General features: G+C 42.3%; 1 protein-coding gene across 1 annotated transcript in view; it reads right to left on the bottom strand.

The window, feature by feature from the left end:
* The window catches only part of SPG11 (SPG11 vesicle trafficking associated, spatacsin), a 54872-nt gene that overhangs the window by 20135 nt on the left and 7106 nt on the right, over positions 1-27631 (bottom strand). Inside the window, exons 8-25 of the mRNA XM_056571574.1 lie at positions 23294-23649; positions 21472-21617; positions 21272-21389; positions 20516-20671; positions 12005-12159; positions 11718-11894; positions 11554-11625; positions 11350-11483; positions 9582-9742; positions 8303-8516; positions 5721-5909; positions 5161-5264; positions 4834-4979; positions 4578-4742; positions 3070-3136; positions 2830-2995; positions 2373-2581; positions 793-895 (exon numbers count right to left, since the gene is read on the bottom strand). Of these exons, the coding sequence (XP_056427549.1) occupies positions 793-895; positions 2373-2581; positions 2830-2995; positions 3070-3136; positions 4578-4742; positions 4834-4979; positions 5161-5264; positions 5721-5909; positions 8303-8516; positions 9582-9742; positions 11350-11483; positions 11554-11625; positions 11718-11894; positions 12005-12159; positions 20516-20671; positions 21272-21389; positions 21472-21617; positions 23294-23649 (2838 nt within the window). The remainder of the gene's footprint in view (positions 1-792; positions 896-2372; positions 2582-2829; positions 2996-3069; positions 3137-4577; positions 4743-4833; positions 4980-5160; positions 5265-5720; positions 5910-8302; positions 8517-9581; positions 9743-11349; positions 11484-11553; positions 11626-11717; positions 11895-12004; positions 12160-20515; positions 20672-21271; positions 21390-21471; positions 21618-23293; positions 23650-27631) is intronic.

The raw sequence follows: 27631 nt of genomic DNA on the forward strand, positions 1-27631 counted from the left end.
ACACAATATAGCAATCGTTTGACAGCTCTCTCTCCCAATACCCCCACAAACATACACAACGTTCAGCCAAGTCAACATGTTATCTCAATCAAGAGAGGGGAGAAAACTGCTGCCAAACATGAGAAGCAAAAGGTCAGCCAGTTGCAATCCAACATGCCTAATCTTTCTCTATCTCAATCTACAATCGAGGAAAGTCAGGGGGCACCCCCATACATATTAGGTGGACGTCCGGTCACATCGAAATCAGCAGATTTGGCCAACACTTAAGTAATGTGTATGGCTAGCTTTAGTCAGAGAAATACACATAATTTCTTCATGAACATACAGGGGGGGAATTTACAAAGATCGGTGTTTCATACACTGATCTAAAAGAGTTACCGTCATTTATATAAGACCGTCAAGAGCAACCTGAAGACCCATCTATTCAAGCAAGCCTATGACCTTCAATAATCCTCACTGCACTATGAATGGCTACTCCCCCACCTATTCACAGATGGCGATATAACCCACGTTGTGATTAGGGAGCTGTAATTCAATTCTTACGGACATCCATAATACAATGCTGTTGCCACAACGCTGTTGCCAGTGCTTTAATATCTCGTGGCATGAAAGGGAGGTTAAAAAACACATTTTGACACAAATTTCTCTGGAAATCAACAACAAATATACAATAGTGTTTAGAAGTTTTAATTTTGCTTGTGTTTTTGAAGTATATTTGAAGCACATTTTGTGAATTCTGCCCTAAAATACACATGAAAGACTTTTGTGTGAACATAGCTGGGCATATTATACCTTTCTTCCTGCGGCAAACTTGCATCCACCACCTCCTCCAAGCTAAGTAACAGATCTTTTGCAGCCTCTACTTCATTTTCCACTAGTCTTGACAATCTCTGGGCTGGAAAAAAAAAAATCAGGTGGTATATTTGACATGTATAAAAGGTGCCTACAAGCCAATCATCATCAATACAAAAGCTATGCCATACAAAAGCCTTTTTAAAGCGTACCTTTCATAGTGGAAAAAAAAAAAAAAAGGGATAAGTTACTCAGTACCTAATCCTGATCATGTACATATCATTTGTATGTGTCTAGGACCTATATATCCCTAACAAATAGCATTTATATGTTGCTCAGTTGCTTTGTGTTCTTGCCCTATGGAGGGGGCGTGTACATCTCTCTCCCTCACTGTGGATGACTCATCTACTCTGAGTCTGGGAGCAGCCTGGCAGTCTGCAAATCAATGCACAGTACTTTTTATGCATACATTTTCTATCTGTTCCTAGTAAAGCTGGATGCTAATCAACATAGCTGTCACTATGTGTGTCATTCAGCTTTCACAGATTCCTGAATGTCTGATCAGCTTCTTTGTCATTCAGGAGTCAGAGAAAGCTTTGGCTGTTCATGCATGCTGGGAGTTGTAGTTTGCATTGCAACAGCTGCAGTGTTTATAAAGAACTGTGTTAGAGCAGTGTTGCCTTTAGCTGTTGCAAAACTACAACACCCAGCATGCCTGAACATCCTTTGTCTGTAATTTTGCAAGAGCTGGAGGCACACAGCTGGAGAAAACACAGCTCTAACAAAGTTTTACAAAGATTGTACCCCCAGCTGTTGCAAAACTACAACTCCCATCATGGGAGTTGTAGTTTAGGAACAGCTGAAGGCTGCAGTGGTGCAATGGTGATTTCCTATACTGGATACAAACACACTTTACGGACTGTATCCAGTATGCTGTAAAATACAGAGTAGTCTGTCTGCATAAAGATAGATGACCCCTAGTGGCGACTATTTTCATTTTAATTTTTTTAATACATGTATGTTTAAAAAAAAGTAATCTTATCAGTAGTACTACAAAATATAAAAAGTTTTTCATAATAACAATGCCTCTTTAAATGGGCACTGTCACATCCAAAAACTTTTTATATGTTGTTACTGATGAAAATTAAAAACCTTATGTAATATGGTTGTTTAAAATGTTTGAATATTTAATTAAGAAAAGGAAAATTCCACGACTAGGGGTCCCTATACCCAATGGGATACTAACCAGTCCTGCAGCAGCATCAGGCTTGTCCATGAGCAATTCGTATAGTAAATATAGGCGATAGAGGCATAAAAATGAGATGTCCAAGGTAAGGATTAGATTCCAACCTATCTATGGGATGTTAGCCAAAGGCCTTATTGACTTTAGAGGATCTCTAAAAACACCATTATTGATGTAACAGAAATGAAAAAGCTCTATAACTCTGCCCAAAAGAATTTTCAGTCATCTAAATTTAGACTTTAAAGCCAGTGTTCAAGATTAATATCCAGAATCAATCTACATAATATTAGTTGTAACACTCCAAATAAAACAAATATTATTAATTCAATGATCACACCTAATGTCTGTACGTGGGACTTGTGTCCTGCCTCTTCCTGGAGAGATGAGCTGTGTCGTAAGATCACATTGGCCACGTTTACATCCACGCGAAGTTTGTAACTACTAAGACCGAGTAGCTCAAGAAAGCAAACACAGGAAGAGATGACAATGGGAACATGAAAGCATGACAAGGCTAGTGAATATACATCCTCGGCAACCTGGTGAATTCTGAAATATAAAGTAATAAAAGAAGAGATAAAGAGTAAGAAATGGATATGAAGTAGTGAGAAATACATAATGGGAGAGGGGTCACAAGGCTATAAGTTTGGGGACAGTCATTCAAAGGTGGCGACATTAAGTCATGGGAGGGGAATATAAAAAATGAATAAGGTAAGTAAAAAGCAAAAACACTTCACCAACAAGAAGATAAACCACTAAAATCTGCCATATTGCTAATAGAGGAACTGTGGACTTACAGCTGCTTGGGAACCTTGCTTTTCAGGAGATAATGCACAAGGAAAGTGGAAAAGGCGACAGCTGGACGACCGCTGCGTAAATAGAAGAATGTATCCAGCTGCTCCACTACTGATAGTTTTTTGACCAGCTTTGGGCAGGAGAAGTGAGGAAGAGCAGAATTGGTATCTGTAAAAAAAAAAAGCATGTTAACAACTGCAACAGGTCAGTTGTCTTTGCTTGTCATGTACCAGGTTACTTACCACTTGCTGCCAGAGAATTTGTTGGCTGCCATGTGAAGAAGTGTGCAGGGTGGAAGGGTGCCAATTCCTACAAGAAAGAAGGAAATACCAAGGTAAAATAGGAACCTTTCTTTATCTTTTGGTGGCTAAAGCCTGACTGCATCCTCACTACAACGGAGGACATGACCAGATCTCCACAAGAGGAGTGAAGAGACAGCATGTTACCTCTGGCAAGTCAGTTGTAAAAGCTACAATGCAAACACACACGGCAGCCCCGGTTTTGACATTTAGTTAAAATATTTTCACCACTGACATCAACATGTCAGGGCTTTTAAAGAAACAACCCCTGCTACGCAATACACTGTTCAAGAGCTGTGGGCCCAGCATGTCCATGTATTTCATGTTGGCCAGACAAGGATTTCCCAACAAAAAGCAGGTAATTGACCAGAGGCTAGTTAAAGGGGTATTCCAGGAAAAAACTTTTTTCAACTGGCTCCAGAAAGTTAAACAGATTTGTAAATTACTTCTATTAAAAAATCTTAATCCTTTCAGTACTTATGAGCTTCTGAAGTTAAGGTTGTTCTTTTCTGTCTAAGTGCTCTCTGATGACACGTGTCTCGGGAAACGCCCAGTTTAGAAGCAAATCCCCAAAGCAAACCTCTTCTAAACTGGGCGGTTCCCGAGACACGTGTCATCAGAGAGCACTTAGACAGAAAAGAACAACCTTAACTTCAGAAGCTCAAAAGGACTGAAAGGATTAAGATTTTTTAATAGAAGTAATTTACAAATCTGTTTAACTTTCTGGAGCCAGTTGATATATAAAAAAAAGTTATTTTCCTGGATAACTCCTTTAAGCCCAACCTGCAGTGATCAGAATATTGGAGAGCTGACTTGTTTTGGAATAGAGACTGTTTTGGAATAGAGATTATTTTTTTCCTCTGGCTAAAAGAAGAGTTTTAGAGGGGTACTCAACCGCTAGACATCTTATCCCCTATCCAAAGAATAGGGGATAAGATGTCTTATCCCTCCATGCGATCTCCCTGCTGCACCTGTCATCCGTTTAGCACATCGGGTTTGTGGCCACATCAGGCTTGTGGCCCCGCTAATAACGTCATGGCCACGCCCCCTCAATGAAAGTCTATGGGAGGGGGCATGGCAGTGTCACACCCCCTCTCATAGACTTGCATTGAGGGGGCGTGACCGTAGTGTCACGAGCAGGGTGTGACCGTGATGTCACAAGCCTCCGCCCCGCATCCCCAGTCATCAGGCACAGAGCGAAGTTTGTTCCATACATCGGATGTCTGGGATGCCGCATCAGAGATCACGGCGGTCCCCAGTGGCGGGACACCCACAATCAGACATCTTAAACCCTATCCCTGGGATAGGGGATAAAATGTCTAGGGGCGGAGTACCCATTTAAATTCTGAATTTCCTGACAGGATGTTTAAAAATGAATGTTACATACATAAATGTCATCATGTATACAGCATGAAAATGCTTTCTAGTTTAGGATCGGACTTGCACTGTACCTGCAGAAGATGATAAAGATTAATGTCAGGAGGTGATCCACAGTTAGATGGGTGCTGGGAGAAGAGAGCTGCTCTAAGCTTGGGGTAGGGGGTCAATGCCATCTTTAATAATGGGAGGTCCACATTCCACTGGCAAAGGCTTGGCTCTTCACACTGCTTCAATATCTGTTGGGAAGCATCAAGCAGTATTAAAAAGTGTAATGGAGTAAGCCAGGTCTTAGAGAAGGAAAGAATATGTAAAAGTTATATGAATTACCCCATCAATTCCTCCAGGAGCAAACATGATTGTCGCAAGAGCAAGCAGAGTATGCCCATCCAGAAGCATATTGTTCACACTAGGCTGGCAACCAGGCATCAGCATGTGAGCGTTGGCGAGACTGACCTGGAACATCCGATCAGCATCTATTGGTTGAGAAACACAACCTTTTAGGTAGGAAACACTACAATCACCAGTACTAAGTCAAAACCCCTGGGAGAACATCTCTCTCTTGTACTTTTTATTGAAGATTAAATAAACAATATGAACAAATGCACAACCATCATGTATACTTTTTAGGTTTTTATTTGACAACATATCCCTTACCTTTATTATCACTAACTTGTCGAATACGCACCAAGAACCCAAACCATGGGTAAGCCTCATGTAAGGTTGTGCTGGCCAAAGCAGAACATGTTTCTGGATTTAGTCTGTGAATATCAGATCACTAAGTAAGCTGTGACATAAATACATGCGGTCTGTAGCATCAAAACTGCATAGTGATGGTTAAAGGGGTACTCCGGTGAAAAACTTTTATTTTTTTAATTTTTTTTAATCAACTGGTTCCTAAAATGGACAGAGATGTCAGCAGAGAGCACTGTGCTCATGATGTCAGCAGACAGCTCTGTGTTTCAAACGGAAAAGAATTTCCACTGTAGTATTCAGCAGCTAATATGTACAGGAAGACTTAAGATTTTTTAACAGAAGTAATTTACAAATCTGTAACTTTCTGGCACCAGTTGATTTGAAGAAAAAAAATATATAGTTTTTCACCGGAGTACCCCTTTAAGCTAAATCTTTCTGCAACTGTTTCTATGGAAAACAGCTGACTGCATATAATAAAAGCAGGGAACATTTATTCTATTTAGGTATTAACTAGTCAGTACCTGTGACAATCCAGATAACTGTATAACAGGTACTGGAGCCCACGCTCAACACATAAGACTACAAAGCGGCCATGAACATCTGTAAGTTCTGGAGAAGTGTCTGCTGGTTCCATCAATCTCCCACTAATCGATAAACATTCCACTAGACGCTCAAAATTATTTATTTCAGAGGGTGTAAAAATGTTCCTCCTGTAAAAAGAGCAAAAGATTAGTTTTCTGCAAAAAAGGTTTATGGCAAGTAAATTTCAACTACATTCATTAAGTGACTTAAACTAGACTAATACATATAAAAGAGAAGTGTTAATTTAAAGGGGTATTCCAGGAAAAAACTTTTTTTTTTATATATCAACTGGCTCCAGAAAGTTAAACAGATTTGTAAATTAGAAATATGGACAATAGGATGTGTAGCTCACTTAAAGATAAAGGTAAGGAGAGTGTTTGCAAGTCAGACGTGTTACCTTACCTTACTGTCACTGAAGAAAAGGCCTGCAGGCCTTGAAACGCGTCTGACTTGCAAAAGCACCTTATACCACTTCTAAAGAGACTATATCCACACATTTTGGCTAGCAACTGCTGGATGCTCACAGAACTGGGACCACTGCAACACGCGCGCAGCTAGCGCATCATTCAGACACGCAGCTGCTCCCAGATCTCCATTCACAGCCCTGGACGGCAGAGTTCCTGGACACGTTCTCCCTAGGCCGGACGCCTCCCCGTGCCAGCCCAGGATACTTACAGCCTACCGGAGAACCACTCACCTAGGCTACGATCCAGACCGGCAATACAAACAGCTCTTATCACCTACAGGACATCGCGGTCTGCCGAAATCGCTACCTGTGAACATCATTGCTTGCCGGGATCGCTAACAGCCGAGAAGGAGGGCGAGTGGTGCTGTGCACCGATACTCTACAAACTACTGCCATAATTGCTACAACTGTTGCTATTATCGCCACTATTGCTATATTTGGCTACAGTATCATAGGAGTTGATTACTGAACTGTGACTCTTAATTGGATATCCTTGGACTTAACTGTGACCAAGAGTGACTACTAACCAAAAGAGACACGTTGCTAACCACCGTAGTGGACATTGGTGCATTTCTGCTATATTATTTTTATCTGCATTTTCATTTGCATTTTTATTTATATATTAATTGATTATTACCAATTCATTCCTGCAAGGGCCCTGCAGAGTGATATACATATATTAATAAATCCTTATTAGATCCACTATTTTCTTTCCTCTTTATTCTACACATCCCTAGTGTTCTTGAGGACTGGTACATACATATATTTTCCCAGATTTGTAAATTACTTCTATTAAAAAAATCTTAATCCTTTCAGTACTTATGAGCTTCTGAAGTTAAGGTTGTTCTTTTCTGTCTAAGTGCTCTCTGATGACACCTGTCTCTGGAAACGCCCAGTTAAGAAGAGGTTTGCTATGGGGATTTGCTTCTAAACTGGGCGTTTCCCAAGACAGGTTTCATCAGAGAGCACTTAGACAGAGAAGAACAACCTTAACTTCAGAAGCTCATAAGTACTGAAAGGATTAAGATTTTTTAATAGAAGTAATTTACAAATCTGTTTAACTTTCTGGAGCCAGTTGATATATATAAAAAAGTTTTTCCCTGGAATACCCCTTTAAGTACAAAGTTATTTATTCGTTATCTACAAAGCTGGCTCTTAAACCAAAAAAATTGCCTATAATTCTCCTTATTGGGAAACTGGATGTAAATGGATTTCATTAGAGCAAACCAGCAAATATACCAAGGATGTATTGGTGATCCAAGACCTCATTCACACATGCGTATTGTGGTTCCATGCACTACGGAGCAAGTAACATAACATCAACAAAGGTGCTTTGGGCCTTATGATACCACTGTATACCTCTCTAAGTCTTGCACAAAATAGGTTACAAAAACATATTCTCTACTAGAATCATTGCTTCTACATTTGACTATCTTACATATGTCATGATGGAACAGCATACAGCAGTGTTTCCCAACCAGGGTGCCTCCGGCTGTTGCAAAACTACAACTCTCAGCATGCCCAGACAGCCGTTGGCTGTCTGGGCATGCTGGGAGTTGTAGTTTTGCAATAGCCGAAGGCACCCTGGCTGGGAAACGCTGGCATACAGAGCATCTACCAAGGCCTAAATTTCAATTTTGCATGAAGTAAAAAAAATAAAAAATAAATACACTAAATAAAAACAGAACTATACAGAAAAAACATACAAAGCTCATAAAGTACTAAAAATTACCATTACCTATGTATCTAAGCGATACACAAGCAAAATAAGTGCAACCAGATGTTCACCACTAAATGGCCTAAACTGCTTGTCCAGCAGCTTTACAGACCTAACAGTAAATAGTCATTGGGAGATCTGAACCACCTTCCAGATATACAGTTAATGGTGCAAAGTCAAAAAGAAAGAAATGCTCACTCTGTATGGATGGAATACTGAAGAGTATGTGTGTATCTATACCAGCTTTGCCATACTTTTTTTTTTTTTTTACAGTAAGATGCAACTGTTTACATGATCACTATACGGTTCATCAGCAGATTTAACATTTCTATACAAACCTTGATAACGTATCCAATATTTTCTCCTTTGTGTAGCTGCAACATAATGTATCTTCATCAATGACTCCTGGGCTAATGAGAGGCCAGAGGGGGTGCTCACTGTCTCCCATTGCCTGGCACTGTCCAGAACTTCCAATCCAAGGCGCAATCCGTGTCCAATCATGCCACAGAGTTAAATGGCGCCAAAGGATTTTGGGTGTGACATCAGACATATCTGCAAAAACAGAAATGAGAATTGCAATACACGAGCATCTCCCACTAAAGTCAACAAACTATAAACCTCTGACACATCCTGTTGTAGGAGGTATTCTATAGTTTAAGTGGTATCAGCTTAGGCTGCCTTCACACCACGATCTGACCTTCCGATGAACAGATACGATTTCGGAAGCTCAAAACGCCTGAAACCATATCTGTGCATGGACAGATACGGAGCCATTAACTATTATGGGGCTGCGGACCCGATCTTAGTCAGCTAGTGACTCAGAATACCCCTTTAAGTTGCTGGTATGTTTTTGGAATATTGCATCCATAGAATCATAGAAGATGTCCATTTTCTGGACCTCAGGATACTGTGGCTAAATGCAGTCATGCCCCAATTTTTTTTTATTTTTAAAGGGGTACTTGGGTGGAAAACATTTTTTTTTAAATCAACTGGTGCCAGAAAACAGATTTGTAAATTACTTCATATTTAAACATCTTAATCCTTCCAGTACTTATCTGCTGTATGCTCCAGAGGAAGTTGTGTAGTTCTTTCACAGTGCTCTCTGCTGACACCTCTGCCCATGTCAGGAACTGTCCAAAGCAGGAGCAAATACCCATTTCAAACCTCTCCTGCTCTGGAGAGTTCCTGACATGGATACAGTGATCAGCATAGAGCACTGTGGTCAGACTGAAAAGAAATTCAAAAAGAACTTCCTCTTTAGCATACAGCAACTGATAAGTACTGGAAGGATTAAGATTTTTAAATAGAAGTAATTTACAAATCTGTTTAACTTTCTGGAGCCAGTTGATATATATAAAAAAGTTTTTCCCTGGAATAACCCTTTAAGTACAAAAAGTTATTTATTTGTTATCTACAAAGCTGGCTCAAGTTGATTTGATTTGAAAAAATTGTTTTCCACCGGAGTACCCCTTTAAGTAGACTAGGGGTTTTAAAGGAGTTGTTTTATTTAGAGAATCCTTTGCTGCAAGATTGTTAAGCGAATTACAGGATGTCCTGCAGCCAGCACCTAAGCAGTCATCAGTAATCTGTGAAGTAACATGGCAGCAAGCTTCTCACCCATGTCTCTCTTCCAAGGCAGCAAAAGTGACTCTTGTGTCTCAGAGTCCCAGTCCTTAGCCCAGTGAAGAAGCAAAATCTCTGGCTCATCTCTTACATCAGTCAGTGCTTCCTGCAGTCTCTTTACCTCCAGAGATGTGGCACAGATTCTCCATAAAAGCCTAAAATAGATAGGATACATTTAGACGCATTATCGCTACCATCACTTCGTCAGGAAGATTAACTTCGTCATAATGCTAGAGGATTTACAGGATGCAGTGGGGAGGATGGCCAAGGACAAAGGTACTGGGGTGGATGGTCTTCCGGTGGAACTTGATAAAGAGTATGCAAAGGAACTGTTGCCTAGGATGTTGGAAATGTTGGAGTCTGGCATTGAGTGTGGAGAGCTGCCACAATTTATTGGAGAGGAAATTATAGTAGTTGTACCAAAACCTGAGAAGATTGGTTTTGGCATTCAGACCTACCCAGGTGGTCACATCTGTGGTCCATACTGACCAGGCAGGATTCATGCCATCTCAAGCCCAACCTAAATCTTCAGCATTCGTTTTCTAAACGTACGTCATCATGCAACCCCACGTGATAAAGTAGTAATGCGTTAGAATGCCCACAAGGCCCTACTTGTGGACAGTCCTGAAACAGTTTGGAGTGGGTCCCAAATTTAAGGCATTGGCCAAGTTGTTGTATAAAGCATCAACAGTCAGAGTACATTTTAATGGGAACTCTCGGGAAAGTTTATGGTTAGGCGTGGCACATAGCAGGGATCTCCCTTGCCACTGCCCTCAGAATTAACACATAATACTTGTACTGCAGGGGAGGGTGGCTTTCCCTATGGTGGGCTGGTGTCCCTTCCCATTCTGATGAACATAACAGAATGGTTTGGGGTACACTTCCTTTGGATTGATTAAGGATTCAGTTTAAGTGAGGTCTCAGGTTATTTACACAGAGAGGCTCTTCAAATATCTGGGCATAATGATCAGGGTGGATGTAAGATAGTTTATGAATCTCAAGCACTCTTAGATAGGTCAAAGGAAAAGAAGACTTGGATTAAACTGTCTTTCGGCCTTGAGACGCACAAACCTTATAAAGATTATTCAGATGCCCAAGATATTGTATATAATCCACAATTAGCCCTAATGGTTCTGAAGTACCAAGTGGCAGTCCCAGTAATTTGGGTGCATTTTTGGCTTTGCAGTTCCAACACTTAAGGTTTTGTGCCTTGTAGGCAACTTGGGGATCAAGGGACAAAATCTCTAACAGAAAAATTGCACCTTATATCTTCTATAAAGCATTAAAGAGACGTTTTCCAGCCCCACATCAGTGGCGCAGTATGGCATGCCTTACCAGTCCTTCCCCTCTTCCTCATCATTTAATATGCTCGGCTTTGCTTTGTGCACGGAGCATCGCATCCATGTCTCGCACCTGTACAATTGATTCAATGGGCGGCGCATAAGAGGTCCATTTTATAGCATCAGGCACTAACCATGAGTTTGCCACTCTTTGACTCAACGGTACAGGCGCAAGAATTGGATTTGGCCGAGCTATGCATCTTATGCAGAGGTACAGTTTTGTTATTCTATTCTGTTTTGTTATATGGAAAGTGAGTGTACATGGATGGGGATATTATACCTTTTATATTGTTTGTAAAGTATATTTTATATATATATATATATATTTCTGTGTGCACACAATAAAGAGATCTGATTAAATAGATATGATAGTTCACAATGTTATGGTTAGAATGTACCATAGAGCAGAACAAGTATACTACCTAGATTTAACCACATTTTTCCTCTCTCTAGTGGTCTGGCGCATAGTACTACTTAGTTCCTCAAGTTTGTACACTGTCTGGATCGCTTGTTGTTGCTGTGCTGAAAAGAGACCTTCTTTCTGCAGCAGATTAACCTAAAAGGAGACAGATTCAGGTCAGCCATCCTCAAGCACAAGCTAGCAAAGCAGAGTAAAACATACCCACCAATAGTGTCCGTATTCCTGGGTCTGAAGTGTGCAGACATATACGATGAAGTTCATTCCATATGGAAAATCCCTAGAATTATGATTTTAATATATTGTTAGGCATACCCAGATTTGACATCCTGCAAGCCTTTAGCCATATAATGGGAAGGTTAAGCTCTTTACCATGTTCTGGAGGAGCTGGCAGGCCTCTGACACACGTGTCTCTAGTAGACATCTATAAACAAGTTTCAGGCCTTCTCTTCTTAACCAGGTCAAGTTGTAAGGGTGATGGCCCTGCCCTCGGAGGAAGGTTTGGGCTTCAGGGATGCAATTTTTCATAATGGCATCAGAAATGATATTCTATGAAAAGCATAATTGAATATAACAAAGATTACTCAAGAAAACAACAAAGATCCAAGTAAACCATCTATTCCCCCTGTAGTTTTTAGATCCTCTCACAGTCACTTTACCTCTACAGACATATTCTCCCATGCTCCATGTCTTCTCTCAGCAGGTGGGGCCTTCACAGGAAGCGGCTGCTGGTGAAACCTCTTCATAAACGGTCGAAGCTTTGTAATGTAACCAGTCAGAATTCCCACACATTGTTCTAGAGCAGGGTCTGGATCTATGCAAAAAATAATAATAAAAAAAAACAATATCACCAAAACATTATAAGTTTTCATACACAAAGTGAACTTTGAATATATGGAATATTTTTGATCGAATTACTGCTATTTTTACTATACATGCAAAATTTGTGTGTTTTTTTTTGCGTTACAGCCATAGTGGTGTAAACTTTTTTATTTTAAATTTGTTTTATTGAAGATTGAACAACCATCGGCCATGTGGCCTTATATAAGGCATAAACATACATATAATACATTAGGTGCAGGAGCACCCACACACAAAAGTAATAGTGCAGTAGCAGGTTAACAGTTTCAGGTAGACCGGACCACATGGACCGAGACAAAATAAACCAAATAAAACCAACAAAAGAACACAGAAAAATTTTACTTCAGCAGGCGACGGCCAGCCGCCTACATCGTATATCAGCAAAGTCTCCAGCAGTTCTCTGAGCCTCAGTAAATAAAAGCATGAGGAGAAAAAGAGAAAACAATCCACAAAGAGGACAGGTACCGACATAAATCTAAATACATAGAAATAAGGCAAAAAAGTGAGAAGAAAAAAAAAGGAGGGTGGGGGGGGGGGGGGTGGGAAGGAGGAAAACCCTCCATATAAATGGCAGTTTAGGCGTTTTGATGTGTAGTCATGGAATATGAACACTGGGTTAAGGGAGAGGAGCACCAAGCACCCCACACTGAAAGAAATTTGGCTGGACATTTCCTATTTTTGTACACTAGATGAGAAAAAGGAATCACCACATTTACCAACGCCCACCCCTGAGACATGGTAGGGGGTCTCGGGTCCATCCACCTAAGAGCAATTGCCTTCCTAGGCAGGAACAGTGTTTCACGTAAAAAGGTGCGAGTGTGATGTATCCACACTTCTTCATTTAAAACACCAAAAATGCATATCAGGGGTCAATTGGATGAGGGAGTTGTACAAGGGTGGCTAGAAGTCGGAGGACATCGTTCCAGAAGGCCGCTATATGTGGGCACGCCCAAAGGAGGTGCCAAAAATCATCCCTGGCTGCACCACAGCGGTGACAACATCGGAATCAGATCTACCCATTCTATACAGTCTAGTGACATAACTATAATGGATAATATTCAATTGGATGAGTTTATTATTTGCAGCCGGGGATACCAGCATATGAGAAGATAAAATCTCCTCCCAATCATCATCTGTGAGGTTAGGAATATATGACTGCCAATATTGTATAGCGGGCAATAAAGAGCGCGAGTTCTTGGCATGGATAAGTTGCGTACAAAGAATGGACACAAGACCCCTGGGATTTCAGAACCCCATTCAACGGGAATGCAGAGATCGGAGGTTCTCCCACCGGAAACTGATCATTAAGGGTGTGGCGCAACTGCGGGTACTTAAAGAAACATTGTCTAGGAATGTCGTGGTTAGACTGCAGTTGGTCAAATGAGCACAGTACATTATTAGTATACAATTGTTTCAAAGTACACACCCCAGCAGTCAGCGAAAATATCGGGTCTAGATTACCATCAATGTGCGTAAAGCTCGGATTGAGCTACAGTGGAGTATCTGAGGGTATGTCAGTATAGCCATGAACTGCCTTAGCAGCTCGCCAAACCTGTACGGCCAATTTGTGAAGTGGCAAGAATGTGCGGCCTCCCAAAGTAGGACTCTCAAGAATGAGCCGCAGTGACAAATTGGGAACAAATCTAGAAAGAGATTGTTCAGCATCCGGCATTGGTTCATCTATAATCCAGTGATGGATATAGCGGAGCTGACCCGCCAAATAATACAGGAAGAGGTTCAGTAAAGACATGCCAGCCTCCAATTTTGGGCATTGTAGGGTAGTAAGACCAATTTTAGGTCTGTTAGGACCCCAGATAAAAGGGGGAGAAAAGGGAATGTAGTGTGTTAAAAAAAAGGACTTGGGAACTGGGATCAAGCATGTTCCAGAGCATATAAACACTTGGGTAAAATAATAAGTTTGATGAGAATGAAACGTCCAGAGACCGAGAGCGGTAATGTCGCCCAAATCCTAAATTTAGTTTTAATATAGGGGACAATGGAGAGACTATTGGTATTCAGGTCTAACATCGGATTCCTATTTACGTATACCCCCAGATACTTGAATTCCGACACCACCGGGAGGCCACACATAAGGCCAGTTATGATTCAAGAGCGGCATAAAAGCCGATTTGGTCCAGTTAATAAATAAACCTGAGAAGTACCCAAATCTATCCGATAAGTCGACCACATAAAAGGTAGCATACGGGAAGGATTGGAGAGGAAGAGCACTATATCGTCTGCATACAGTCAAATACGTTCCTCCCGGCCTCACATAGACATGCCAAGGAAGTCAGGGTCCTGGCGAATGCGCAGTGCAAGGGGCTCCACCACGAACAGGAGCGGAGACAGGGGGCACCCCTGACGCGTTCCTCTGCCCAAGATGAACAGGAGAGCAAATTCCCGGGCCCCGGGGGTGCCTTTAGAGGATAGAAACCAATTTAATTAAACTAGGGTCAAAACCAAATCTAGAGAGGACCTCGATAAGGTATCCCCATTCACCAGAGTCAAATGCCTTGGCGGCGTCTAACGACGCCAAGGCCCAATCACCTCCCAAAGCCCCTCCCACCTGGACAACCATTTGAACTCGACGGATGTTGTCTGATGTAGATTTGCCTGGCATGAAACCAGTTTGGTCACTATGAATAATAGCAAGTATAACACGATTCAGCCGGTTGACAAGAATTTTGGTTAGGATTTTTTAATCCAAATTTAGCAAGGAGATTTAGCCAAATTTAGCCTATAGGAGCTGCATTCCAAGGGGTCTTTATCTGGTTTCAATAATACAACAATGGTCTCCTCATAGAGTGAGTCCGGGAGGACCCCTTCCTCAAATGCGGACTGATACATAGTTAAGAGGGGAGGGAGGATCATGTCTGAGGAGTACCGCAGATAAATCTCCAGCGGAAGGCCGCCAGGGCCCGGAGACTTACCCTTGGTCATTTCAGTGATAGCCTCTTGTACCTCCTACAACGTAAGGGGAGCATTCAGAAAACCCCTGTTCTCCACAGATAAAGTAGGAAAAACAAAGGCATTTCCTATTTACTTTTTCATGAAGATGTAACAAGAGCCATGCAATCTTGTTAGCCTCAGATGGATCCGTAACATAACGGGCCTCCAGATCCGAGCAGCTCTGCGCCAATTCCTCCTCCCTCCTAGAAGCGGACTTCTTAATGTAGGAAATAGTGGACTGCAGGCAACCCCTCAGATAAGCTTTTAACGTCTCCCAAACCAGCGCAGGCGACCCCCCTGGTAAATTGGACTGATGGAAGACCTGAAGCTGATCCAGGATCCTGTCATTAGGTCCAATCAGGTCCAACCAAAATGGGTGAATCTTCCAACGACTCGGTGTACCAGAATTGGCCATGGAGATATCAAGCAATAATAGAGAATGATCCGAGATAGCTCGAGGCTCATAGGAGACATCCGAGACCTGAGATAGGAGGAGCGAGTTACCACAAGCAAGGTCAATTCTGGACAGCACATTCCTACCAAATGACATGAATACTGTTTAGTCAATGGATATCAAGATCTAAAAATGTCAACCCACAGGGCCTCCACAGGGGCATTGAGAGAGGGCAGAGGGGGTCAAGCATAGAAGTTGCAGGGTAAATTTAGGGGGAGGTGTAGGGGGGGAGGGAAATAAAAGTAGGGGTGAGAAAGGTATCAGGAACAGGGGACACGGGAGTTGAGGCAGCAAAGCGCCCACAATGGGCTCTGGAGAGTACAGTAAAGGAGGCAAGTGGGGCTAGGGGGTCCTTCACAATCAGGAGTCCAGAGTCAGGGGAAAGTACTGGGCAGGGGATCAAGGGGCCAGGGAAAGAGAACACTAGCCTCCAGGAGTATACACAGTACCTGACCCATCGGGCTCAAAGTGCTCCATAGGGACACCTCCAGAACAGTTCCACCTCCATGCAGAGAAGGTCAGCGAGGGAGGCCTGCGTCAGGCTCCATTAAAAAAAAATGGGGACACGTAGCATGTCACTTCAAAGATCGTCCATTGCATGCTCCGTGGCTAGTGCTGATCAGCCGCAGAAACATCACTGGGCCCGTCGCCTCCTTTTCAGCCAGTCATCAGCCTCTTGTGGTGTTGAGAAAAAGATAGCTCTGTCTCCGTCCACTACTCGCAGGCGAACATGGTACGCCATTGAATAGTGGACTCCCTTCTTCCTCAGCCGGGCCTTAATGGATGTAAAAGGTGGCTCTACGGCATTGTAGGCCGGAGGACCTCCCGCAAGCCTATCACCCGGATGTTATTCCAATGTAGTCTGTTCTCTAAATCATCATTTTTCTGTCAGGCTAGCTCGAGCTGCTCCTGCACGGTGTTAAGAGAAGCCGTGAGGCGGGCCACAGTGTCCTCAATGGTGGATATGCAGGTCTCTCTTTCCACCACCCGGTCACGGAGGTTCAGTAGATCCTGCTGCAGGAGGCCCACATCGTTAAGGACCTGTTAAGGACCCAGGGCGTACCTGTACATCCTGAGTCCGCTCCCGATCTATAACGTGGGGCCACGGCTAATAGCGCTATTAACCCTTTAGACGCAGCGTTCAAAGTTGAACGCCGCGTCTGAAATGAAAGTGAAACCATGCCGGTTAGCTCAGGGAGCTGTTCGGGATAGGCGCGGCGAAATCGCGGCATCCCGAACAGCTTACAAGACAGCTGGAGGATCCCTACCTGCCTCCTCGCTGTCCGATCGCCGAAAGACTGCTCAGTGCCTAAGATCCAGGCATGAGCAGTCAAGCGGTAGAATCAGCGATCACTGGTTTCTTATGACAAACCAGTGATCAATGTGAAAGATCAGTGTGTGCAGTGTTATAGATCCCTATGGGAGCTATAACACTACAAAAAAAAAAGTGAAAAAAAACTGAATAAAGATCATTTAACCCCTTCCCTATTAAAAGTTTGAATCACCCCCCTTTTCCCATAAAAAAATAAAAAACTGTGTAAATAAAAATAAACATATGTGGTATCGCCACGTGCGGAAATGTCAGAATTATAAAAATATATCGTTAATTAAACCGCACGGTCAATGGCGTACGCGCAAAAAATTCCAAAGTCCAAAATAGTGCATTTTCGGTCACTTTTTATATCATGAAAAAATGAATAAAAAGTGATCAAAAAGTCCTATGAATGCAATTGTACCGCTAAAAACTTCAGATCACGGCGCAAAAAATGAGCCCTCATACCGCCCCATATGTGGAAAAATAAAAAAGTTATAGGGGTCAGAAGATGACAATTTTAAACGTTTACATTTTCCTGCATGTAGTTTTCATTTTTTCCAGAAGTACGACAAAATCAAACCTATATAAGTAGGGTATCATTTTAATCGTATGGACCTACAGAATAAAGAAAAGGTGTCAATATTACCGAAAAATGTACTGTGTAGAAACAGAAGCCCCCAAAAGTTGTAAAATAGTGTTTTTTTCAATTTTGTCTCACAATGATTTTTTTTTTCGTTTCGCCGTAGATTTTTGGGCAAAATGACTGACGTCATTACAAAGCAGAATTGGTGGCGCAAAAAATAAGCCATCATATGGATTTTTAGGTGAAAAATTGAAAGAGTTATGATTTTTTAAAGCTAAGAAGGAAAAAACGAAAATGCAAAAACAGAAAAACCCCGGGTCCTTAAGGGGTTAACCTCCTCCAGCTTCCCGGTAAGTGAGGTCTTGCAAGCATGTATGGCCTGTAGAAGGGTGTCGCTTACCTCTTTCAGCGTTAGCTCAGGAGAATCTTGCAGTCCCTCCAGTGAGGAAGCATCTTACGCCACAGCAGCTGAGGTAGAGGAGTGAGCTGCAGCCTGCCCGGAACCATCTTGATTATCAGAGCAGGCAAAGCCTTGGAGCTTTTCAACTGCTGTGCGGTCCTTTCCTTTAGTGGAATCTGTTTTAGGGTCCAAATTACGGGTCCTAAGACGTGTAAGCGGCGTCAGGGACTCCATTTTTATTTTTGAGGTGTACAAAGAAAGCAGATATGGGGGGCTTTCATGCCTGTCCCTTCGCTAATATAATACCCATCTGCACATGATGATTGGGGTTAAGGGAAAACCAATGGAGGTTATAGGTCTTCTATCAAACCTCTTAGCCAACATAGTCATTATGACATCTAAGTGGTTAAAACAGCAGGATTGGAGTTTTCACCATATGAGGGCTTATTTTTTGCGCCACCAATTCTACTTTGGAATGACGTCAGTCATTTTACACAAACATTTATGGCGAAACGGGAAAAAAAAAATCATTGTGCGACAAAATTGAAGAAAAAACACCTTTTTGTAAATTTCGGGGGCTTCCGTTTCTACACAGTACATTTTTCGGTAAAAATGATACCTTATCATTATTCTGTAGGTCCATACGGTTAAAATGATCCCCTACTTATATAGGTTTGATTTCGTCGTAGTTCTGGAAAAAATCATAACTACATGCAGGAAAATTTATACATTTAAAATTGTCCTTTTCTGACCCCTATAACTTTTTTATTTTTCCACGTACAGGGTGGTTTGAGGGCTAAATTTTTGCGCCATGATCTGAAGTTTTAATCGGTACCATTTTTATTTTGATTGGACTTCTTGATCGCTTTTTATTCCTTTTTTTATGGTATGAAAAGTGACCAAAAATACGCTATTTTGGACTTTGGAATTTTTTTGCGTGTACGCCATTGACCGTGCGGTTTAATTAATGATATATTTTTATAGTTCAGACATTTACGCACGCGGCGATACCACATTTGTTTATTTTTATTATGGTTACATATTTTTAATATGGAATTTGGGAAAAGGGGGGTGATTTAAACTTTTAATAAGGAAGGGGTTAATGTGTGTGTTTTTAAACTTTTTTACACTTTTAGTCCCCTTAGGGGATTTTAAGGAGGAATCATTAGATTCCTCATACAGATCATTGTGGTTTCATAAAACCCCAATGATCTGTGTGCTCTGCGCTCGATTGATAAAGCCTGGCACTGCCAGGCTTTATCGTTCAGAGCACCGAAGCCGCCGCAGCAGGAGAGGTAAGCCCTCAGGCTACCTCAGTAGTGGATCACTCCCGCGCGATCGCGCTGCGGGGGGGCCATACACCCCACTGGACCACCAGGGACTGTATACAGGCACCTTTAGACGCCGCTGTCAACTTTGACAGCGGCGATCTAAAGGGTTAATAGCCGGCCACGGCGATCGCCGCATGTCGGCTATTAACGCCGGCCCCCAGCTACAGGAATCAGCTGGGGGCTGGCCGGTATGACGCGGGCTCGAGTCGGGAGCCCGCGTCATACCCCGGTAATGGCCATTGGACGAGTATAGACGTCCATGGTCGTTATCGGGTTAAAGCATTATGGAATAAAAATTTGAATTTTTTAACTACCATTTTTTGTGGAGCTGGAGCCCTTGAATATCGATTTGCCATATAGTTTTAACAGTGTAAACATTGTAAGAGATGTAAATAGCGACAACAGAACATGGTGGAAACTTTTCACACCTGTTAGGATGTTTCCAGCGGTCTGTTGCTTGTTTCATTACGTGCAGTAGACCTTACACTGTGAAACCTGCAGCACATACCTAACTGGTAGAGACTAAACCTGTGCTCATTTGAGGCCACTACCCTCGCCCACCTGGTCATGACTGATAGAATACTCCCTGTTACTGCGCATAGGATGAAATCTGTCAATCATGAGCAGGTGGCACCCTACTTCAACAAGCATGCACTGCAAGCTTCACAGTGCAAGTTCTTCAACAGTGTTTTTATTAAAGGGGTAGTCCAGTGGTGAAAAACTTATCCCCTATCCTAAGGATAGGGGATAAGTTTGAGATCGCGGGGGGTCCGACCGCGGGCTGTCGGGGCTCCGTACAGGAGATCGCGGGGGGCCCCAGGGGTCGGACCCCCCGCGATCTCAAACTTATCCCCTATCCTTAAGATAGGGGATAAGTTGTAAATCACTGAGTCACCACTGGACTACTCCTTTAAGGTCGTAAAGATATTACTATAGCAAAGTAAGTGTAAGTTCTAATAAACTACTTTATGTTTTGGGTCAAGTGTCTGAACCCTGAAATAGCCCGTTAATTACTTAATTATGCTGTCTCAGTGGGGCCACACAAATAAAAATATAGAATTTCTAGAATGTTTTGAATTTCTGAGCAGAGGAAGATGTCTCACATACACTGCTACATTATTGGAACAAATGTCTTTTCGTAGTCATCCTGTAAGTGCAGCCTATGCATATAGGAAATACATTATTTATAGTGTTATTGGTAACAGATGAAAAAATAAACAGTCCTTTACAATAAGACAATCTTTAAAGATTTCTGATATTTCATAAATACAACATACCAGACAGCAAGTTGCAGAGAGTCACCAGCTGAGCATTGAGGAAGATGAGTGTCAGCTGCAACAGTTGTTCTGAGAAGTGTTTACTTTGAGTCTCCTGATCTGTGCCGTGGATGTAAGAGTAGAGCATCTCCAGGGCCGGCACAAGGTCCTGCACATCTATGGGAAAATGGGAGAGAGTGGGAGATAGTCTGGACTAAAAGGGAATGGAACATAAAATAAGCAGAATTATATAGGAGCTGAATTACAAATGCAACTCTAGCCTTCAAGAAGCACTTTACCTCAAAAGCAATGTATCATTATAAAATGACATTACTTAATTCAGATTTTTATGTCTTTAATTATGATTAAGTTTTCTTTTCTATCCATAAAAACAAATTCTTGAAATGTTTTACTTTTCACACTGGAAAGCAGACAATCATTTGACATTTTCTGGTATTCTGAGGCTCATCTGTCAGCTTTATTGAGTAGACCATGGTTTAGGGTCAGTTCTATTAAATGATATTATACACTCAGATAAGGTTCTGTATGTACTCAATCTCCCCCCCACCCCCACCCCGTCTCCACAGACAATGAAGGAAGGAAGTGTGTGACTCCAGCCTGACTGCTTCACAGATGTCTGAAAAAAAATATCATTATGTCTACAACATTAAAAAGGAACACACACACATTCACAACTTACATATAACGAAACAAAAAACAGATAAATAAGACATTCCTAACAGCAAATACATTATTTTTCATGGCCACTGTGCTTACTGCAGAGGTAGAGGTTAGACTGAACACCACCATCTTCAGAGCTTAAAGAGCTCAGGAGACTTTCTTTACTCTTCAGGAAAAAATCAACTGTATCCAATTGCCTGTTGTCCAACCCAGCCTGTAAGAGGATAGAAAAAGAAAAAAAGAAAAATTGGATAAAATGCTATCCCAGAGACTGAAGCTAAGTTAAACTCTCTTACCTCCAATGTATGGATAGGTACAGAACAGCGATCCCAATTATTTAGGTGGCACAGTGTATCTGCAGTACTGGCACTACCATGAATCATTAACCGGGTCAGAAATTCATTTTGTGTCACCGAAAAAAGGATAAGAGAGAGGCCATGATCTGACAGAAAAAGATGCAAAGAAATAACGGTAATTTTACTGCAAACTATAAATGTAAAGGTTTACATTTGCATTCGTTTTTAACAGGCTCTGTAGCTTAAAAAGGTGTTCCACCATTGAAGGAGAAATGCGGCGCTAAACTTTTAACTTTCCCTGTGCCTGGGCTGCAAAAACTAAAAAAAACTAACTTTAAAGGGGTTGTGCGCTGCCCTGACTTTTGTGCGGGCTTCCGTGTTCGCAGCCGCCAGGCGTGACGGCACGCCCGCCCCCTTCGTGACGTCTCGCCCGCCCCCTCGTGACGTCTCGCCCGCCCCCTCGTGACGTCTCGCCCGCCCCCTCAACGAAAGTCTATGGGAAGGGGGCGCAACCGCTGTCACGCCCCCTTCCCATAGACTTTGGTAGAGGGGGCGGGCGAGACGTTACGAGGGGGCGGGCAAGGGGCCGGGCGTGACGTCACGCCCGGCGGCCGCGAACACGGAAGCCCGCACACAGCGTTCGGAGTAATGAACTTCCGGACACTGTGAGCGGAGCTCTGAAAATTACTACATTCCCCCATTGTGCCGGTATTGGCGTCCCATTCCTCCAGCTCTGCTCCCTGCTTCTTATGCTCGGAACACAATCAGTGTACTGCCGGCCACAGCGATGTCCCATCTTGGCCGTTAATAGGCTGAGTGCACTGTCATGTAAGAAGCCTGCCCGAGCTCCTTATAGGACAGTGGGCTCACCCTATCACCGGCCGAGGCGGGACATCGCTGCGGCCGGCAGTACGCTGACTGCAGTGTGACGTTCAGAGCCTAAGAAGCAGGGAGTTGAGCACTGGAGGAATGGGACCCGGATAACGGCGCAATGGCGCAACAGGGGAACTTAGGAAGGCGAGTTAAAGTTTTTTTTTTTTTTTAGTTTCTGCAGTCAGGGCACAGGGAAAGTTAAAAGTTTAGCGCCGCATTCTCTCTTAAAGGGTTTATGCAGTGAAAAACAACTTATCCCCTATGCATAGGAGATGCCCAAGTGCAGCACTCAGGTCTCTTCTGTGTTCCCATAGAAATGAACAGAGAGAGCCAGGGTCCCGTTCAGGTGATCGTGGGGAGTCCCAGCAGTCAGACCCCCACAATAAGACACTTATTCCCTATCCTGTGGATAGGGCATAAGTAGTCTTTCACTGAATAACCCCTTTAAAATAATCCCTTTACTATAGGATGGGGGATAAGTGTATGACTGCTGGGACCTCTTCTGGTCTTGAGAATACGGGTCCAAAGTCTCCCATTAGAATAGAGCAGTGGTCAGGCCTGTGCACCACTGATGTATTCACTACCTACAGAACTGCTGCAAATAAATGGGTGCTGTACTACTAAAGAGAGTAAATAGAGCAGCAGTGTGCATGTTTGACCTCCACTCCATTCCAATGGGACACTTGGGACCCCCAATGGGGGTGACTTCCCCAAGATCACACACTTATTCCCTATCCTCCAGATAGGGAATATGTCTTAATGGTGGTACAAGCCCTTCAACAGTTAGAACAGGGTAACATGCTGTGCCAACCAACCCCATTAGAAATTAAACAAAATGACGCCTTATAGACCAATTATAAGTCAAAGCAGGATGTGGAGAGCATGAGAATAACTAAATATTGCCAGCATCTTGTATTTTATCTGCCCCTTGCCCCTTTACTTGGTTTACCTGTGATCACCAAAGAAGCTTCATCATCTGGAGAATAAACACACAAAGCTTTTCCCAGAGCATAGTAAGTAACACCCTGTGTGTCCATGTTCCAGTGTACCAGGGTGGCACACCCATCTTTTTGTAGAACATAGAATAAAGCACTATATGGTGACACAGACCAGATGTGAAGACTTAAAGGATCCTCTATCTCATCTGTGAGGGTTTTCACCCAACCTTCCCCAACTACTGTCCAGGTGAAATGTGCTCCAGAAGACATGTTCCTTGGTGGTAGACCAGCAGCCGGGTGACACACAGGAAAGTCTGAGCAGCTCTTAGTCTTGCAGAGAAGTGATAATAATGTAGCATCCCAAGACCTTTACAGAGAGAAAATAAGAGAACAGTGAGGTAATGGAAATGCATTTTCTAAATGCAAATATCAAATATTTAGGTATAAATACAGTGGGGCAAAAAAGTATTTAGTCAGCCACTAATTGCGCAACTTCTCCCTCTTAAAAAGATGAGAGGCCTGTAATTTTCATCATAGTATACCTCAACTATGAGAGACATAATGAGAAAAAAAATATCCATAAAATCACATTGTCTGATTTTTAAAGAATTTATTTGCAAATTATGGTGGAAAATAAGTATTTGGTCAATAACAAAAGTTCATCTCAATACTTTGTTATATACCCTTTGTTGGCAATGACAGAGGTCAAAAGTTTTCTGTAAGTCTTCACAAGGTTTTCACACACTGTTGCTGGTATTTGGGCTCACTCCTCCATGCAGATCTCCTCTAGAGCAGTGATGTTTTGGGGCTGTCGCTGGGCAACACGGATTAACTCCCTCCATAGGTTTTCTATGGGGTTGAGATGTGGAGACTGGCTAGGCCACTCCAGGACCTTAAAATGCTTCTTACAAAGCCTCTCCTTTGTTGCCCGGGCAGTGTGTTTGGGATTATTGTCATGCTGAAAGTCCCAGCCACGTGTCATCTTCAATGCCCTTGCTGATGGAAGGAGGTTTTCACTCAAAATCTCATGATACATGGCCCCATTCATTCTTTCCTTTACATAGATCAGTCATCCTGGTCCCTTAGCAGAAAAACAGCCCCAAAGCATGATGTTTCCACCCCCATGCTTCACAGTAAGCATGGTGTCCTTTGGATGCAACTCAGCATTCTTTCTCTTCTAAACACGACGAGTTGAGTTTTTACCAAAAAGTTCTACTTTGGTTTCATCTGACCATATGACATTCTCCCAATCTCCTTCTGGATCATCCAAATGCTCTCTAGCAAACTTCAGATGGGCCCAGACATGTACTGGCTTAAGCAGGGGGACACGTCTGGCACTGCATGATTTGAGTCCCTGGTGGCGTAGTGCGTTAATGATGGTAGCCTTTGTAACTTTTGTCCTAGCTCTCTGCAGGTCATTCACTAGGTCCCGTGTGGTTCTGGGATTTTTGCTCACCGTTCATGTTGACCGATCATTTTGACACCACGGGGTGAGATCTTTCGTGGAGCCCGGGATCGAGGGAGATTATCAGTGGTCTTGTATGTCTGTCATTTTCCAATAATTGCTCCCACAGTTGATTTCTTCACACCAAGCTTCTTGCCTACTGCAGATTCAGTCTTCCCAGCCTGGTGCAGGTCTACAATTTTGTTTCTGGTGTCCTTTGACAGCTCTTTGGTCTTGGCCATAGTGGAGTTTGGAGTGTGACTGTTTGAGGTTGTGGACAGGTGTCTTTTATACTGATAACAAGTTCAAACTGGTGCCATTAATACAGGTAACGAGTGGAGGACAGAGGAGACTCTTGAAGAAGTTACAGGTCTGTGAGAGCCAGAAATCTTGCTTGTTTGTAGGTGACCAAATACTTATTATCGACCATAATTTGCAAATAAATTCTTTCAAAATCAGACAATGTGATGTTATGGATTTTTTTTCTCATTATGTCTCTCATAGTTGAGGTATACCTATGATGACAATTACAGGCCTCTCGTCTTTTTAGGTGGGAGACCTTGCACAATTGGTGGCTGACTAAATACTTTTTTGCCCCCCTGTACATTGCCGGGATGCACCCTACCACTGTACATTTGTGACAATGAAAGGCTTCCTTACATTAAATATTTTATACAAAGAAAACTTAACGATTTAATAAGAACAAAGTTCTTAATCTGAGACCCATATTAAATGTGAAAAGGTTAATGCTACTGTTGTTCAGTGAAGACATGGGGGGAGATTTATCAAAGGATTTAGACAGGTTTTTCCCATCTAAATTTGTCGCACAGAAAGTCGCAGTCTAAATATGTGCGACTTTTGCTGTAGAGGATTTTTAGAACATGATGCATTCTCGTCTCTTTTAGACAGAAAAATGCATTGGTGCTGAATTTATCAAAAGCGACTTTTCAGCAACAAGTCGCATCGGCTGAAAGTACGCCAAAATGTCAGACCACGCTGGAGCAGGTGTAAATACAGTCTAAACCGTAGATGCTGAAGTCTGTGCACAGAATTTATCAAGAGCCGTACGCCTTTTGATAAATTAGGTGCACAATAGACCGGCCAACCCTCTGTAGTTTGGTCTATATTGATGCGGGACATAGACAACATTGATAAATCTCCCCCATGGTCTATTGAGGCATATGGACATCATAGAGGGGAGAATACTCCACTGCGGACAATCCTCTACGAGTCAGAAAGTAGAGCAGCTCTTTATCAGCAACTCCTCCTGTTCTGATGGGCATGAATCAATCTCTTCTTCATCTAAATCCCTGCAGGGAAGGTTCCTGACTGCCTGTATTTCCAGTTTTTCGGATGGTGGGGGAAGGGGGTTGCTGAGTGTGGGACCCAGATAGGTTTATCTGGTTTATAGGTTTGGTGGTTGCCAAACCTATAAAATTGCCTTTTTATTTTAGAAGACAAAGTGGCAGGGAAAATTAAGCATAACATACTGACTGTTCAAATAAACGGCTGACCATGCAAAGCATAGAAGTAGCAGAGCTGGGGCCCCACCTACAGAGTCACCCTGCTTTCTAATGGTGGTGTGGGGCTGTTGGACTAGAGCGGGGTCTATGACATCTATATCCAGCATATTAGGTGAACCTTAAACCCATAACCCTTACCACTGTTGGGTTTAATTTTGTCAAGTTTGACAGCAATCTGCCTTTTCTCACTATGCAGCTTCCTCCTCCCCCCCACTCCATGGACTTGGAAAACATTTTTTTTTTTTAAATCAACTTGTGTCAGAAAGTTGAACAGATTTGTAAATTACTTCTATTTAAAAATCTTAATCCTTCTAGTACTTATCAGCTGCTGCATGCTCCACAGGATGTGCTTTTCGAATTTCTTTTCTGTCTGACCACAGTGCTCTCTGCTGACACCTCAGTCCCTGTCAGGAACTGTCCAAAGCAGGATAGGTTTGCTATGGGGAATTGTTCCTGCTCTGGACAGTTCCTGACATGGACAGAGGTGTCAGCAGAGAGCACTGTCATACTAAGTACTGGAAGATTAAGATTTGTAAAAGTAGTAATTTACAAATCTGTTAAAATTTTTGACACCAGTTGATTTTAAAAAAAAAAATTGTTTTCCAAAGGAGTACCCCTTTAATGACAAGTTTAGTAGGGAAAAGTAGGAAAAGAGTCTAAGCGGAGAATAAGGCGTTTTCCTTTTATTAGGTACTTTGAAAGGTTTCTCATTCTCTCATTTTATTGATTTATGCAAAGTTTGTTGAATGATTAGTGACTATTAACCTTTTGAAACATCTCTATGCACCGCTCACATTTATACGTAAATTTGGGGCTACTATTACTTTTTTTTAGTTCGCTATACTATATGTAAGACATAACAGGGCTGGCTCAGTAGTTAGCATTGTTGCTTTGAAGCTCAAGCATCCTGGGTTTAAAGGGGTACTCCACTGGAAACCATTTTCTTCTAAATCAACTGGTGCCAGAACATAAAACAGATATTTTTAAATTACTTCAATTAAAAATCCTTCCAGTACTTATCAGCTGCTGTATGTTCCACAGGAAGTTCTTTTCTTTTTGAATTTCCTTTCTGCATGACTACAAGTGCTCTCTGCTGACACCTTTGTCCATTTTAGGAACTGTCCAAAGTAGGGGCCAATCCCCATAGCAAACCTCTCTTGTGCTGAACAGTTCCTGACATGGACAGAGGTGTCAGCAGAGAGCACCGTGGTCAGACAGAAAGGAAATTCAAAAAGAAAATAACTTCCTGTGGATTATACAGCAGCTGATAAGAACTGGAAGGATTGGGATTTTTTAATAGAAGTAATTTACAAATCTGTTTAACTTTCTGGCACCAGTTGATTTAAGAGAAAATGTTTTCCAGTGAAGTACCCCTTTAAATA

Source organism: Hyla sarda, chromosome 4 (assembly GCF_029499605.1).
Source record: "Hyla sarda isolate aHylSar1 chromosome 4, aHylSar1.hap1, whole genome shotgun sequence".
NCBI lineage: Eukaryota > Metazoa > Chordata > Amphibia > Anura > Hylidae > Hyla > Hyla sarda.